General features: G+C 31.7%; 2 protein-coding genes across 2 annotated transcripts; both read right to left on the reverse strand.

Annotated features, from left to right (window-relative positions):
* Positions 1 to 556: 556 nt before the first annotated feature.
* Positions 557 to 6496, reverse strand: LOC130804731 (cytochrome P450 72A397-like). Its single transcript, XM_057669285.1, has 5 exons — positions 5940 to 6496; positions 4272 to 4495; positions 2877 to 3121; positions 1861 to 2266; positions 557 to 1465 (listed from the first exon to the last, which is right to left on the reverse strand). The coding sequence occupies exons 1-5, from the start codon at positions 6235 to 6237 to the stop codon at positions 1037 to 1039; spliced, it is 1602 nt and encodes a 533-aa protein (XP_057525268.1). The 5' UTR covers positions 6238 to 6496; the 3' UTR covers positions 557 to 1036.
* Positions 6497 to 6632: 136 nt separating this feature from the next.
* LOC130804732 (cytochrome P450 72A397-like) lies at positions 6633 to 13317 on the reverse strand. The gene is made up of 5 exons (XM_057669286.1): positions 12802 to 13317; positions 11966 to 12183; positions 9043 to 9287; positions 7704 to 8109; positions 6633 to 7278 (listed from the first exon to the last, which is right to left on the reverse strand). The coding sequence occupies exons 1-5, from the start codon at positions 13094 to 13096 to the stop codon at positions 6850 to 6852; spliced, it is 1593 nt and encodes a 530-aa protein (XP_057525269.1). The 5' UTR covers positions 13097 to 13317; the 3' UTR covers positions 6633 to 6849.
* Positions 13318 to 14049: the final 732 nt, after the last annotated feature.

Raw genomic sequence — 14049 nt, forward strand, 5'->3', positions numbered from 1 at the left:
TATTTCTTGTTGATTTTCCAAAAATAACGTATTAATTTTATTGCTCATACGAATGCATAATTTGAGGAACAACCGAATCCTCTATTTATAGAGTTAAATTCCCTAATAAAAAGGAGGTAACTACCCACTATTCCCTTATCCCTGATAATAAGGAGAATTATATGGATCTCAATTAGTAAGGTCAAAACCCACGGTTATTTCCTTAACAAAAGGTAAAATAGGTGTACATTTGATTAAATCAAAGTCACGGTTTCCTTAACAATAGTTACCGTTCCTTTTTACTAACAATAGGAAAATTAGTTATAGTTTCCCTATACTAATAATAGCTTACGGTTCCCTTTAACTTAAATTAGCTATGGTTCCCTTTTCCAATAATAGGTGCAGTTACATTTAACTAATAATAGGCACGGTTACCTTTAACTAATAATAGCTAAGTATCCCTTTACTAAAATCAGCTACGGTTCCCTTCACTACATTTAGCCAATTTAGTTATTCACTAAATATAGATCCGAAACAAAAGCCTAATAAAAAGAATTTTAGAAAATCACACGTTAGGTGCTTATAAAGTATTTTGCCAATTAACTTTAATAATTAAATAATGCAACAAATTAATTTTAACTAATACATCAACTAAAAAATCAGAAATCATAAAAATCAGAATTTCCAGCAGACGTATTTACTTCAGACTCCAGTCTGGGAACACTACATTGTTTTCAAATTCCAGTTTTTTTAGATCATCAAACTTGGAAACAGTAGACCTCATGTCTACATTTGACATCCTAAGCGATATACCTTTTCTAACTTCTTTGAATTCCTTTGACGAGTACATGTTCATAGACCAAGTCATAGGTACCATCAACGATCTTATCACGACCGAATATTGACCTGCAAAAAATCTCTAAATATATATTTGTTTATATGAAGTGTAGTCATCATCAAAACCTAAGAGAGTCAACAAATTCTTTCAATCCAAACAAAGTCTAACAAAACTGCTCGTAAATGGCTTAGTAAACCTTATTATAAACTATCAATAGAGTTAAAGTCGATGTAAGATGATATGAGCACCATGTTGTGGCGAAACAGCTATAAAACTAGTAGGAGCATGGATGTACGATGGTGAGAGCTCAAAAGAATAACGTTGTAAAATTATAGCCATAACCATCTTTGCCTCAATAAGTGCAAAATTTTGACCAATGCATATCCTTGGTCCCCAACCAAAGGGCAAGTATGCATTAGTCCCCTTAGTTGCCTTATTAATCCCTTGTGAAAATCTCTCCGGATTGAACTCTTTCGCATCATCACCCCAAACCTTAGGATCCAAATGAGCATGAATGATCGACAACGAGAGTACAACCCCGGGTGGTACAGTTAAATCTCCTACTTTTGTTTCCCGATCATATAGCCTTCGCGAGGTCGCACCTATTGGCGGATACAATCTTAGCACCTCATAAAGTATCATCGTCACCTATTAAGAATCAAAAACAATTTATATTAACATTCCGTATCATTAGACTATAAAACATATAAGAAAATTCTGGTATCAAAGCCAGCATGACAAGAGGCCACTGATACAAATCTCAACCATCCTTTATTTAATTGGCACATTCAACGACATGTATAAAGAAAGCATGTGTTGCGTCCATACTTATAGCGCAAAGCGCTCTCGTGCGAAGCGGCATGTTAGAGTATATAATAGCATATGCAGGGGCCTTAACCATCAGCTTAAACTTTTGGTTGAGTTGGTTCCTTAACACGTATATATTCACTAATCACCATCATTTGTTCAAGGCATTACTCCAACGTTATTAAGTGTTTGACCCTTACAGAAATATAAGAACAAAATGAAGGGATCGAGCTTACTATTTTAAGACGATTGTTCAAGCCATCAAAGTCGGGCTGGTTGTGTCCAAAGGTTGCAAGAACTTCTTCTCTAGCTTGTGCTTGCCAATCTTGGTGCTTTCCTAACAAAATCATAGTCCAAACAAGCAACACTGCTGTGGTCTCTTGGCCAGCATTGTAGAACAACTTACACTCTTCAACCATTTCAAGAAAGCTTAAAGCATATTGTTTCTTGCCACCAACATTTTGAGTTTCCATTAGCTTGGCTTCTCTAAAGTTTGATTCTAGAAGTATCCCCAACACATCATCCTTAGCAGCTTCCCCTACCTCCATTGCCTTCTTTCTTTTCCCTATTATTCCATTTAATAAATCTTGTATTTCCTTATGTGTTTCATCTAACCTCTTCTTTGCCTTTGTTGGAAAATACCTGACACAAAATCAATCATGTAAATGACAAGGGTATTTGAAAAAATAGCTTATTGAGTAATTTTAGTTTATTTTGATAGAAATAGAAGGTAGGATGATCAAACCATCTAAAGAAAGAAAGGGGAGAAATTTGAAAGGATGAAGGATCCATTGTTTAATTTTGATACAAAAGGGATTTGTTAAGAATACAATATCTACTAAACTGGAAAATTTTAGAGGAAATACAATCATTTTTCTTTCTTTTTCCTTCCGTTTTCTTCTAAACAAACAAGAAGTACTCTCCCTTCTTAGCCCTCCCTTTCCTTTCCCTTCCTTCCCTCTCTCTTCCATTTCTTTCTTTTTTCTTTTAATTTGCTATTCAAACATAGTGTTATTGTCATGAATAAGTTGTTTTTTAACAAGCCGCATGCTCATAGCAGTGTGTTTAAAATCAGCTAATCAAATCAGCAAATATAATGAGCTACCAGATGCCAACTAACAACTATTACTCATTAGCCAAACTCGTCTATGATATAATTAGCACACAATATGTGTGATTGAACCTACTCTTACATTCTATTTATAGTAATATATATAAATATTATGTTTACAAGTGAGGAAAAAGAACTTACTTCCAACCAGGGATGAAGGAAAACTTCATATTTCTCATAACAATATCTTTTTGCTCAGTGATAAGATCAAAAATCTTTCTACCATCTTGAAAACTACTACCAAAAGCAGCTCTAGAGATGGCATCAGCTGTAATGCTTAAAAGACTTGGCCACACATCTATCTCTGCACTACCTGTTTTAGTTACCAGACCTTCCCACTTTTCTAGCTCTTCACTAATGCTGGTTTGAAATGCAGGGAGCATAAACTGCATAATGACGTACATTACATTACTTCAACGTCATTAAGTAGCTGGATGGGAGTTTGGTAAATCAAATGTACGCATTACTCTTGTCGCTAATACAAAGACATTGTTTCCGAATAACCCTTGGTTGTAAAATATATATGTATCAACTTTCTACTACAGAATGTTAGCATGATCGTCGATTAGCATGTGCAAAATAGTCTACAACACAGGGCCATATTATTAGAGGGCCCCAAAAATCCATTGTTAGACTTATTTAATTGGGCCCTGAATTAAATTTACTAGACGGTCTTAGATGTTTCATGTTAGTAATAATATAGTTACAGAGTGGCCTTTTAATATATTTACTCATTCAATTTTTACAAATTTTGGAATTTAGATCCACTTGGGTTTGAAAAAAAATATTTTCACAAAAATTGAACACCGAAAATGCAAGTGATTTAGTTTGATGAAAAAATTGGTAATAATGGAATTAAAAGTTTATGTTTATTTTAATGAAATATACTATGTACTTCTCATACTAATCAGCTTTTCATCCTCAAACATGTTTATTCTCCGTAATTTTCCATATGAGTTTATACCATTTTTTTAAATGGTAATACATGAAAATAAATTTTATACATGAACATCAGAAAAAATTATTATGGTCTGTTTGATTGTTATTGGTACTAAGAGGTAATAATGAAAAAAACTTGTAATATATATTTTTAAGAAATATATCATATCATTTTTATGGTAATAAAATTCTAATAATAAAAAGTTTTTTATTCACAATTTTCCATTACCATCAAATACCACCTTTTTGAATGATAATACATTAGAATGAAATTTTGAAAACAATGATATGATTAAATAAAGGAGAACAAACACAACCATTAAATTGCTAAGAGATTTATCAAAATTATACTAATTTTTCATTATTATTATTATCATCTCTATTTAATAACTACTAACAAACGGGTTGTTAGAATAAGTCAATTATAACTTAAAACCTTATCAAGTAAATTTTCTACCTGAATTACACTACATATTCATTATCACTTCCGACCACTATTTAATATTAATAACCAAATAAGCAGATTAACTAAAAAAAATTATAAGAAATAGCAAATAAGTATGTAAGAAAAATATAATTAGAAAAAGTGAAACATACCTTAAGCTTTTGGGTATGAAAAGCAGGGTTAATAAGTTTCCTGTGTTTAGCCCATTTCTCACCCTCATATTGAACGAGTCCAGAGAGAAGTATTTCAAGTAGATAGTTTAGTTTTGGCTTTTTGAAAAGGTTCATTCTTGTAAAAACATCCCTTATTAGCTCATGTTCTGTGATCAATACTGTTGGCACTGGTCCCATCCATGTATAACATCTTCTATCTCCACCTATATATATATATAGGTATAGAGGTCATTTATTTCACACGAGTTCGATTCTCAAATAGTACACTCGTAAGTCGTAAAGACTTTTTTAGAACAAATTTGCTTTATGAAGTAAATGAATAAGACAAAGGAATTTTTATGACAAAATATTTGAATGAGATATATATAAGGTAAATTTGTAAATTATAATAGGATATAGAATGTGAGACCACAAACAAAACAAAAAATAGTAAAATTAAATGGGATATAAAAAATAAAGTTTTGTAAAATCAAAATGAGATAGACAATTTATAATGTGATTTTCCTTTGTTTTTTTGATTTTGATACAAACCTAGAACAAGGGCAATTTTTAAAATATTATCTCTATTCTGAAATACTTATAACTGATTGGGACATATTGTGTGAGAATATATTTCCATCAATTGTAAGTATTAATGGAACAAAGAAAATTTATTATATACTTTATTATGCCATCCAATATTACTATATGTGTGCTTTTCGCGTTAGAAGTATAGTTACATATTTACATACTTACATACACATGTCTTCTTCATATATAATGATAATTATATATTTCATTTAAAATAACGGGTAGATAAGAATTAAAATTACGAATCTTATGTCCCCTTGTTACAGTTCCAAGATATATCATGTATATTCTTTTAAAAATATGATATCAAAAATAAATATATACTTTTTCTGTTCCATTGTACTTGCTATATTTGACTTTTTACCCAATCCAATGTGTTATTTGTTAATTAATATGTGAATTATATACATCTAAAAATTATAAAAAGTTAATATTATAAAAGTATGTGATTAAACGATTCAAACAAGATTCCACTTGACTATATTTTACTTACACATTAACCGCAATATATAAAATAAAATTAAACGATAAATAATACACATGACCAAAATATTGCAAGGATTTCAAAACGCAGGAAACATATTAAAAATTTACATGAACAACCAAAAATAAAAGAACTCCAAAATTAAGAGGAAATCAGATATACTTATTATGTCTTTTTCATTTTACACTAATTTCTATTCTAATCATCCACTGATTTTGTTTTTGTTTTTTTTTTTTTTTTTTTTTTTTACAATCCTACTCTTATTCTTTTGATTTCATCCATAAATTTATACTTCCTCTCCATCTTAACAGATCATTTTTATTATTGACTTAATTTCATCTCATTCTTCAACCCGATTCCTCTTTCCATTATATTTCACACAGTCAGTCTCTTGAAAGGCATTTCTCAAGAATGTCTACTGCTACGTTATATTTTTTTTTATGGGCCAATCTATTCAGAAATAGTCTCCCAGAAAGACCATTTTGACAAAAGAATCCGAGTATATCACAACAATTGAACACATAAAATTCACTCAAAATAATATAGCTAAATAATCCTTCAAGTAAAAAAAAAAATATATATATATATCTTACCGGAACTTTCGAGAAGGTTGTGGAGCAAAGGTTGAGTACGAGGAAAGTAATAATGAGTGAAAGGGAAAGGCTTATTGAAAGCTTGATCACGCAATCTTGAATTTTCCTTTAAATCTCCAACCAAAAACTTATAAGAATTTCCGATCAAACCTTGTTGATTAAGACACTTTTCAAGACGTTTAGGAATAATCCAAAACCCATTTACAAGTTGCGATAAGCATTTCAATACAATTACACATAACAAAAAGCTTATTGTAATATTAATTAGGCTAATACTACCACTTTCTAATGTAATCATTTTATGATTTCTAAAACTTTATTACATACATTAATAATAATAATAATAATACAAGTATTTATATTTATAATTAAACCATTGTTTCGTTTACCAAACTACCGTCTATATCCCTCGTGGTGCACGAGCTTGGTATTCGATTAATTTATTACACCTCTTTGTCTCTATTGGCTTATTCACATCTATGTGGTTCCAACCAAATATTTCTATTTGATCAAAAATTATTTTCAAAATCATTTCTATAAACCAATCACCGTCATAATGTTTTTTAAGTTATATATCCGTATTTTTTTTAAGGATATAAATTGTTAGTTAGTCACTAATTTTTTCTCTTCAAATCGTGATCATAATTTTATAAAAGTGCTGATCATTGCTTTAGGTAGTGTCAAATCCTTTTAAACGTTAGAAATAGTTTCACTGTTCAAATATCATTATCAAAACAATTGAACACTCTCCTCATCAATTATTACAATCTTTAATGTAATTTTTAATAAAGTGAATTTGGTACAAAGTAACTAATTAACGTCCTACAAATTCAAATGATTATTATTCAAAAATATTTAAGTAACAAGTACACACTAAAAACAATCATCGAACACGATTTAATTATGGAAGCTAAATTCGTTGTAAGATGAGATGAGCACCATGTTGTGGCGTAAGTGCTGTAAGACTAGTAGGAGCATGAATGTATGATGGTGAGAGCTCAAACGAAAAACATTGTAAAATCATAGCCAAAGCCATTTTTGCTTCAAGAAGTGCAAAATTCTGACCGATACATATTCTTGGTCCCCAACCAAAGGGCAAGTATGCATTAGTACCCTTAGTTGCCTTGGCGATCCCTTGTGAAAATCTCTCTGGGTTGAACTCTTTCGCATCGTCACCCCAAACCTTAGGATCCAAATGAGCATGAAGGATCGACACCGAAAGTACAACTCCTGGTGGAACAGTTAAATCTCCTAGTTTTGTTTCACGATCATATAGCCTTCGAGAGGTTGCACCTACCGGTGGATACAATCTTAACACCTCGTAAAGTATCATTGTCACCTATTAAGAATCAATTAACCACAAACAATTAAAATTTAGTAATCATAGTCTTTGTGTTGGAAATACTTTACATGTAAGAAAGATCTCACATTATTAAAATAGTGGATTATTATGAACTTGCATATAATGTTTGGTGGGTAATCCTCCCAATACCTTATGATTTGGGAAAGAATGAACCCCATTAAGTATACTATATGCAAATCAACACTCATTTACCATGGATTTGTGAGCTCGAGCCCAAGGGTGCCTCATGGGCGTGTTCATATCCCATGGATTTGTGGGTTCGAGCCCACAGGTGCCTCGCGGTTGTGTTCGCACGAGTGGGTTCATATGGTGATAATGTGACGAATTGTCACAGCCTGAAACTTCAATACACTATTTTTTTGTTAAGTGGCTTCCGTCGTAGCAGGATTCAAGATACTTACTATTTTAAGACGATTGTTTAAGCCATCGAAATCGGGTTTATTCTTCCCAAAGGTTGCAAGAACTTCTTCTCTAGCTTGTGCTTGCCAATCTTGGTGCTTTCCTAACAAAATCATAGTCCAAACAAGCAACACTGCTGTGGTCTCTTGGCCAGCATTGTAGAACAACTTACACTCTTCAACCATTTCAGGAAAGCTTAAAGCATATTGTTTCTTGCCACCAACATTTTGAGTTTTCATTAGCTTGGCTTCTCTAAAGTTTGATTCTAGAAGTATCCCCAACACATCATCCTTAGCAGGTTCTCCTTCTTCCATTGCCTTCTTCCTTCTCCCAATTATTCCATTCAACAAATCTTGTATTTCTTTGTGTATTGATTCCAATCTTCTATTTGCCTTTGTTGGCATATATCTAATACAAATTCAAGCACAACATTTTGTTTGTATGTTAGACCAATCAATTAAGTAGGGGTGTTCAACGGAATGAACACTCATTTTGAACTCTTATCCATCCCGTTTTTGAAAAGGCTTTGTAATGGCGGGTTGAAAATGAGCCTTTGTAAATAGAGAAAACAGGCTCTACAACAATTATTATAAATAACAATATATGCAATGAGATTATTAACGTTTCAACAATTTAATTATAATAAATGATTATTTAATAATTATAAATTGATCATCACTGGAGATTATTATAATTTATAGTAATAAAAACGGCTCGAACTGGGTCAGACTTTCAAGCCTGATCTATGTAAGTTCCATATATTCTTAAGCCGGCCCGACTCGTATCCTGCCCATTGAAGACTTCTATTCACAAGTATTGAATGAGTTGGTAGCTATCTAAATAATCCCTTCCGTTTTCTAGTGTTCTTCCCGTTTAGAATATTCTATTTTGGAGAGAGAAATTTTGATTAAGATTTGAAGACATATATAGATGATAAAATATATCTATGTGAGATTTCGTTAGATTCGTCTTAATGTATATTTTTTTATTATATATTTTTTATAATTTTTTATGATGCATATTTAGAGATATTAAGACTCAAAATTTACGTTGAAAACTGTGCAAAAAATAAATAAGAAGAACAAATGAAAACAGAGGGAGAAGTTTTTTAATCAAGTTGCTATATCAATGTTTGATTTTGTTTAAATTAATCATTGGTTGTTAACTGTTAGCTTTTAATGAGACAAAAAATTAATCAAAAAGGATCATAACTTGTTTTGATTTAAAAGTCAGTTAAAAAGTCATTTTACCAGCAAAAAGTCAAAATTCCACCGATAAATTAACAAAAAACACATTTACCAAACACATTGTATGAAAAGTTGAAGGATAAAAAGAACTTACTTCCAACCAGGGATAAAAGAATATTTAATATTGCTCATAACAATTTCTTTTTGCTCAGTGATTAGGTCAAAAATCTTTCTACCATCTTGAAAGCTACTACCAAAAGCAGCTCTAGAGATGCCGTCAGCTGTAATGCTTAATAGACTTGGCCACACATCTATCTCTGTACTACCTGTTTTAGTTACCAGACCTTCCCACTTTTCTAGCTCTTCACTAATGCTGGTTTGAAATGCAGGGAGCATAAACTGCATAATCACATATATTACATTACTTCAACGTCATTAAGTGGCTCCCACTTAGGGTGGAAGTTTGGTGAATCAGATGCACGCAACCTTACTCGTGTCGATAATACAAAGAGATTGTTTCCGAATAATCCGTGATTGTAAAATATATATGTATCAACTTTCTAATACAGAATGTTAGCATGATCGTTGATTAGCATGTGCAAAGTGATCTACAGCTCAGGGCCATATTATTAGAGGGCCTCAAAAATCCATTGTTATACTTATTTAATTGGGCCCCGAATTAAATACACTAGACAATCTTAGATGTTTCATGTTAGTAATAATATAATTACAGAGTGGCCTTTTAATATATTTACTCATTCAATTTTAACACATTTTGGAATTTAGATCCACTTGGGTTTGAAAAAAGAATATTTCCACAAAAATTGAACACTGAAAATGCAAGTGTTTTAGTTTGATGAAAAAATTGGTAATAATGGAATTAAGAGTGTATGTTTATTTTAATGAAATATACTATGTACTTCTCATAATAATCAAGTTTTCATCCTCAAACATGTTTATTCTCCGTAATTTTCCATATCCCAAATCTCACATTGATGAAGGCAAGACACAAGCAAAGAGATGCTCAAGTACAACAGCCACAAGCACGAAATTGAGGCACTCGACCAGTTGAGCAAGGTTGGATCAGTCGTGCAATGGTCGAGCAGTTTTGCAGGGGCAATCCAGTGGGTTCTGAAGTTCAGCTCGCCTGGTCGAGCAGAGGTGCTTGGGTCGAGCGGGTTTTAGCTCGGGTTCACAACAAGCTTCTGTTTTGTTGTGGGATTTTTGTGGGGTTTTAGCCATTTGTCCTAGGATTCTCTAATATGTTTTATGGCTATATAAGGAGCCTTAGAACATCATTAGAAGGATGTGAGGGATGCTAATAAACTAGAGAGTTAGGGTTAAAACACCAAAAGAACTTTCTTCTTCATTGTATTAGTTTATGAATGACTTTCATTGTTGAATGGATTCACTATCTTGAGAGCTTGTTCTCAAGTGTGTGTGGTTAGTCATTAATGTATTGTTGAATAGATTAATGAAAGTAATCATCTTTTGAGGGGGAGGTATCATTAGATACCTCATAAACACATTGGTGTTGATTGTTTGATTGTTTTCTTGTTTATCCTCTGTTTTTTACTCAACTTCTACTCATTAGTTCAACCATTGTTGGGTCCGAGCCGTTCTCTTTCAATTGGTATCAAAGATTGGTGTGTTTTCCTTGGGGTATTGAGTGAGGGAAGACTTGGAGATAGGTAGAAGAGAGAAGGTGAAAGTTGAGAAGTGTTTGGATGGTTTGTTGAAACCATTAGCGTTTGTTGAAACTTTTGGGGAGAGAAAAACAGTAGGTATTCAAGAGATGAAGAGTTTGTTAATGGAGTTCTCAAGAGAGAAGAAGAGCTTATTAACAATGGTGGTAAAGCAAAGACTAATAATAGAGTCTTTGTTATTGAGAGTTGAAAAACTTGAGGGAGCTACTAGGGGTAGTAGTTGAGGAAGTACCATCCATGGGGGTTGGTATGAAGGTTGATGATACTCCATCTATGGGAAAAGAAAAGGTCATTGAGAGAAATCCATCAAAAGAGAGGGCAATCGGAATCAATAAGGTAAAGGTTGAGTATGGGGATAGAGCGTGCTTTCATTGCCACAAGAGAGGCTATGTTCAATATACTTGCAACAAGTTGTAGAAGACCCTTAGAAGCTTGAAGCTTTTGAGGGAGATGAAGAAGCAAACAATGGAGGTTGGTGATGGAGAGAAGCTCAAAAGGAAGAAAAGGGAAGTTCCATTTGAGAAATTGAGAAAGACAAAAACTTTGGTGAAAGGGGTTGCAAAGAAGACTGAGCTCCCAAAACTTGATGATGATGATCTTGTGAAGAAGACCAAGAGTGATATTGAGGATGGTCATGTGCTATTGGCCAAGTGTGATGATGATGGTGATTGGGTGTTTGACTCCGTACACCCATATCATATTTGTAGAGATAAAAAATTATTTACAAGGGTGATGACTTGTGAGCATGAGTGGTGAGGAAGTTATGGTTGAGGCTATTGGTGAGGTGCATTTGAAAATGCACAATGGCATTGAAAGAAAGCTTAGGGGTATAAATTTAAAGAAACAATGGTCAGTAGTGTTTTATAAATTTAAGAACCTTTAAATCAATTTCCCCATAATAATAAATAAAACTCAAGTACACTTTTAGTCTTTTATACACCTTAATGCACTCATTCAACCGTTAAATATCTCTAATTATACACATAAAAATTATAAAAACTAAAAATCAATTAAATTTACATTGTGACGATTCTGTTAGAGTTTATGACATATCGTGGGGCCTCAATTATAACTACCTTGGGGCCTTAAACATCAACTTAATATTTAGGTTGAGTTGGTTCCTAGACAGATTCAAATAATATTCTATATAACTATATTTTAACTTACAGACTAATGACAATATAAAATTAAGTTTCTTTGAATAATACTCTCTTTATTTTATTAGTTATTACAGATAGTGACATCTTGTAAAAAAAAATATTATGTTTATAGCAACTAATAAAAATCAAAAGAATTACTAAAGTACATTTGCATGCAAGTAAAAAAAAAGGGGGAAAAAGTAAATAATAAGATTGTAAGAAAATGTGATACCTTAAGCTTCTCCATATGAAAAGCAGGATTGACAATTTTTCTGTGTTTAGCCCATTTCTCACCCTCATAACGAACAAGTCCAGAAAAAAGTATTTCAACAAGATAATTTAATTTTGGCTTCTTAAATAAATTCATTCTTGTGAATACATCTCTTATTAGCTCATGCTCTGTGATCAATACTGTTGGCACTGGTCCCATCCATGTATAACAACTTTTTTCTGCATTTTTTGCATTATTAATTTTTTTTTTATTATTTTCTTTTTTCATTAATATAATATAATATAATATAAAATAAATATCTATAACACTACTGGCCAATATTAATACAATTAATAATTATTTAATCCGACTTCATCCATCGTTTTCTATTGGCTCCTAAATTTATAATATCAAAATAATACTCTCTCCTATTCACCTTAAGAGTCCCATTTGATTTTTTACGGATTTTAAGGAGAGTCTAAGGATAGGAAAGAGAGTAGTATTATAGGTTTTTAACATAAGGGAGGAAAATTAGTATGAGTAATGGAGGGTATAATTGAAAATAGGATAAAGCTACTAAGGTCATAAAAGACAAAAACCCATACCAAAAAGAAAAATTGGACAATTAAGGTGACTTGACCATAAGAAAAAATGAAACACATAAGCTGAATAAGAAGGAGTATTAACAGTTTAGTAACGCTAAAAACCAATATTAAAACTATAAATAATTATTTAGCCTAACTGGATTTGTATTAGTACATAAATTTATGATACGAAAATTATATTCATATTCATTAACATTATGCATGATATGAATATAATTAAGAAAAAAAATAATTAAGATAGAAAAAACTGACCAGAGGTTTGGAGAAGTTTATGGAGTAAAGGTTGAATACGAGAAAAATAGTCATGAGTAAAAGGAAGAGGCTTGTTCTTCGCTTGGTCACGTAATTTTGAATTTTCCTTCAAATCTCCAACCAAAAACTTGTAAGAATTTCCAATTAGACCTTGTCGTTTGAGACATTTCTCGAGTCGTTTAGGAGTTATCCAAAAGCCATCTAGAAGTTTCCATAACCATTTCAATACAACAAAACATAATACTAAACCAACACTAACCTTAATTAGGCTACTAATTTCTGAAGTAATCATCATCGTATCTAAACAATTTTATGCTTGTGTTTCTTCTTTTCTGTCCTGCTTGAATTTCAGTTGTGAGATAATTCTAAGTACGATGATTCAACTACTTTTAAAATACAATGTAGTCTGATTTAATACTTTCTTTTCTGAGTATGTAGTGGTAATAGAATGTTTTTTAATTATATAGAATATTTTTATTGATGAGTCACCATTTTATGTGGATCCTCATCGATTTAGTTTGTTCCACGAGGTGCACGAGCTTGCAACATTCCTTCCTCGTATTGCATTACATAGAAATTCTTCTATTTTTAAGAAAGTGATAATAAATGAAGAGAGAATAAATTATAGGGATAAAGTTTAAAGAAAGTTAAAATGTGTGGATGAGATTAAAGAAAAGTGTTGGTCATTGTCCAAAAATAAAAACGATCCAAATTAAGTAGGACGGACCAAAATGGAAAACAATGGATTTGCAATGGGACGGAGGGAGTATATATTTTCCTCCTCTTTTTTATTTTATATTCACACTTGTACATGAAGCAATTTTTTTAATAGTTAGGGTTGATTAAAGTCGTCTCATTATGAGACAACCTTAATTAATAAACAATGAGTGTTTTTTGTTTAAATAATTCGTAATTTACAATCTTAAAGTTTAACACTTTTGCGAATTACAACCTTACTAATTTTTTTTTTGCGAAATATAGCCATTAAAGTATCAAAATTTGTAGATTCAGGGCATAACACATAGTGTTGACCATTTTGATGGTCGGAATTTTAGGTTATGTAGTCGGAGTTCTGTATTTTTGACTTAAATTTATAAATTTTGATACTTTAGTGACTGTGATTCATAAAAAATAAACATTAATATTATAAAACGTTTAATTCATGTGTGTCAATAAACAATAATTGTTAAGTCTGTAAAAACAACGACGATGATCAAGTCACATTTTCTTTTTTTAATCATAATGTAT

Source organism: Amaranthus tricolor, chromosome 17, assembly GCF_026212465.1.
Source record: "Amaranthus tricolor cultivar Red isolate AtriRed21 chromosome 17, ASM2621246v1, whole genome shotgun sequence".
Classification (NCBI taxonomy): domain Eukaryota; kingdom Viridiplantae; phylum Streptophyta; class Magnoliopsida; order Caryophyllales; family Amaranthaceae; genus Amaranthus; species Amaranthus tricolor.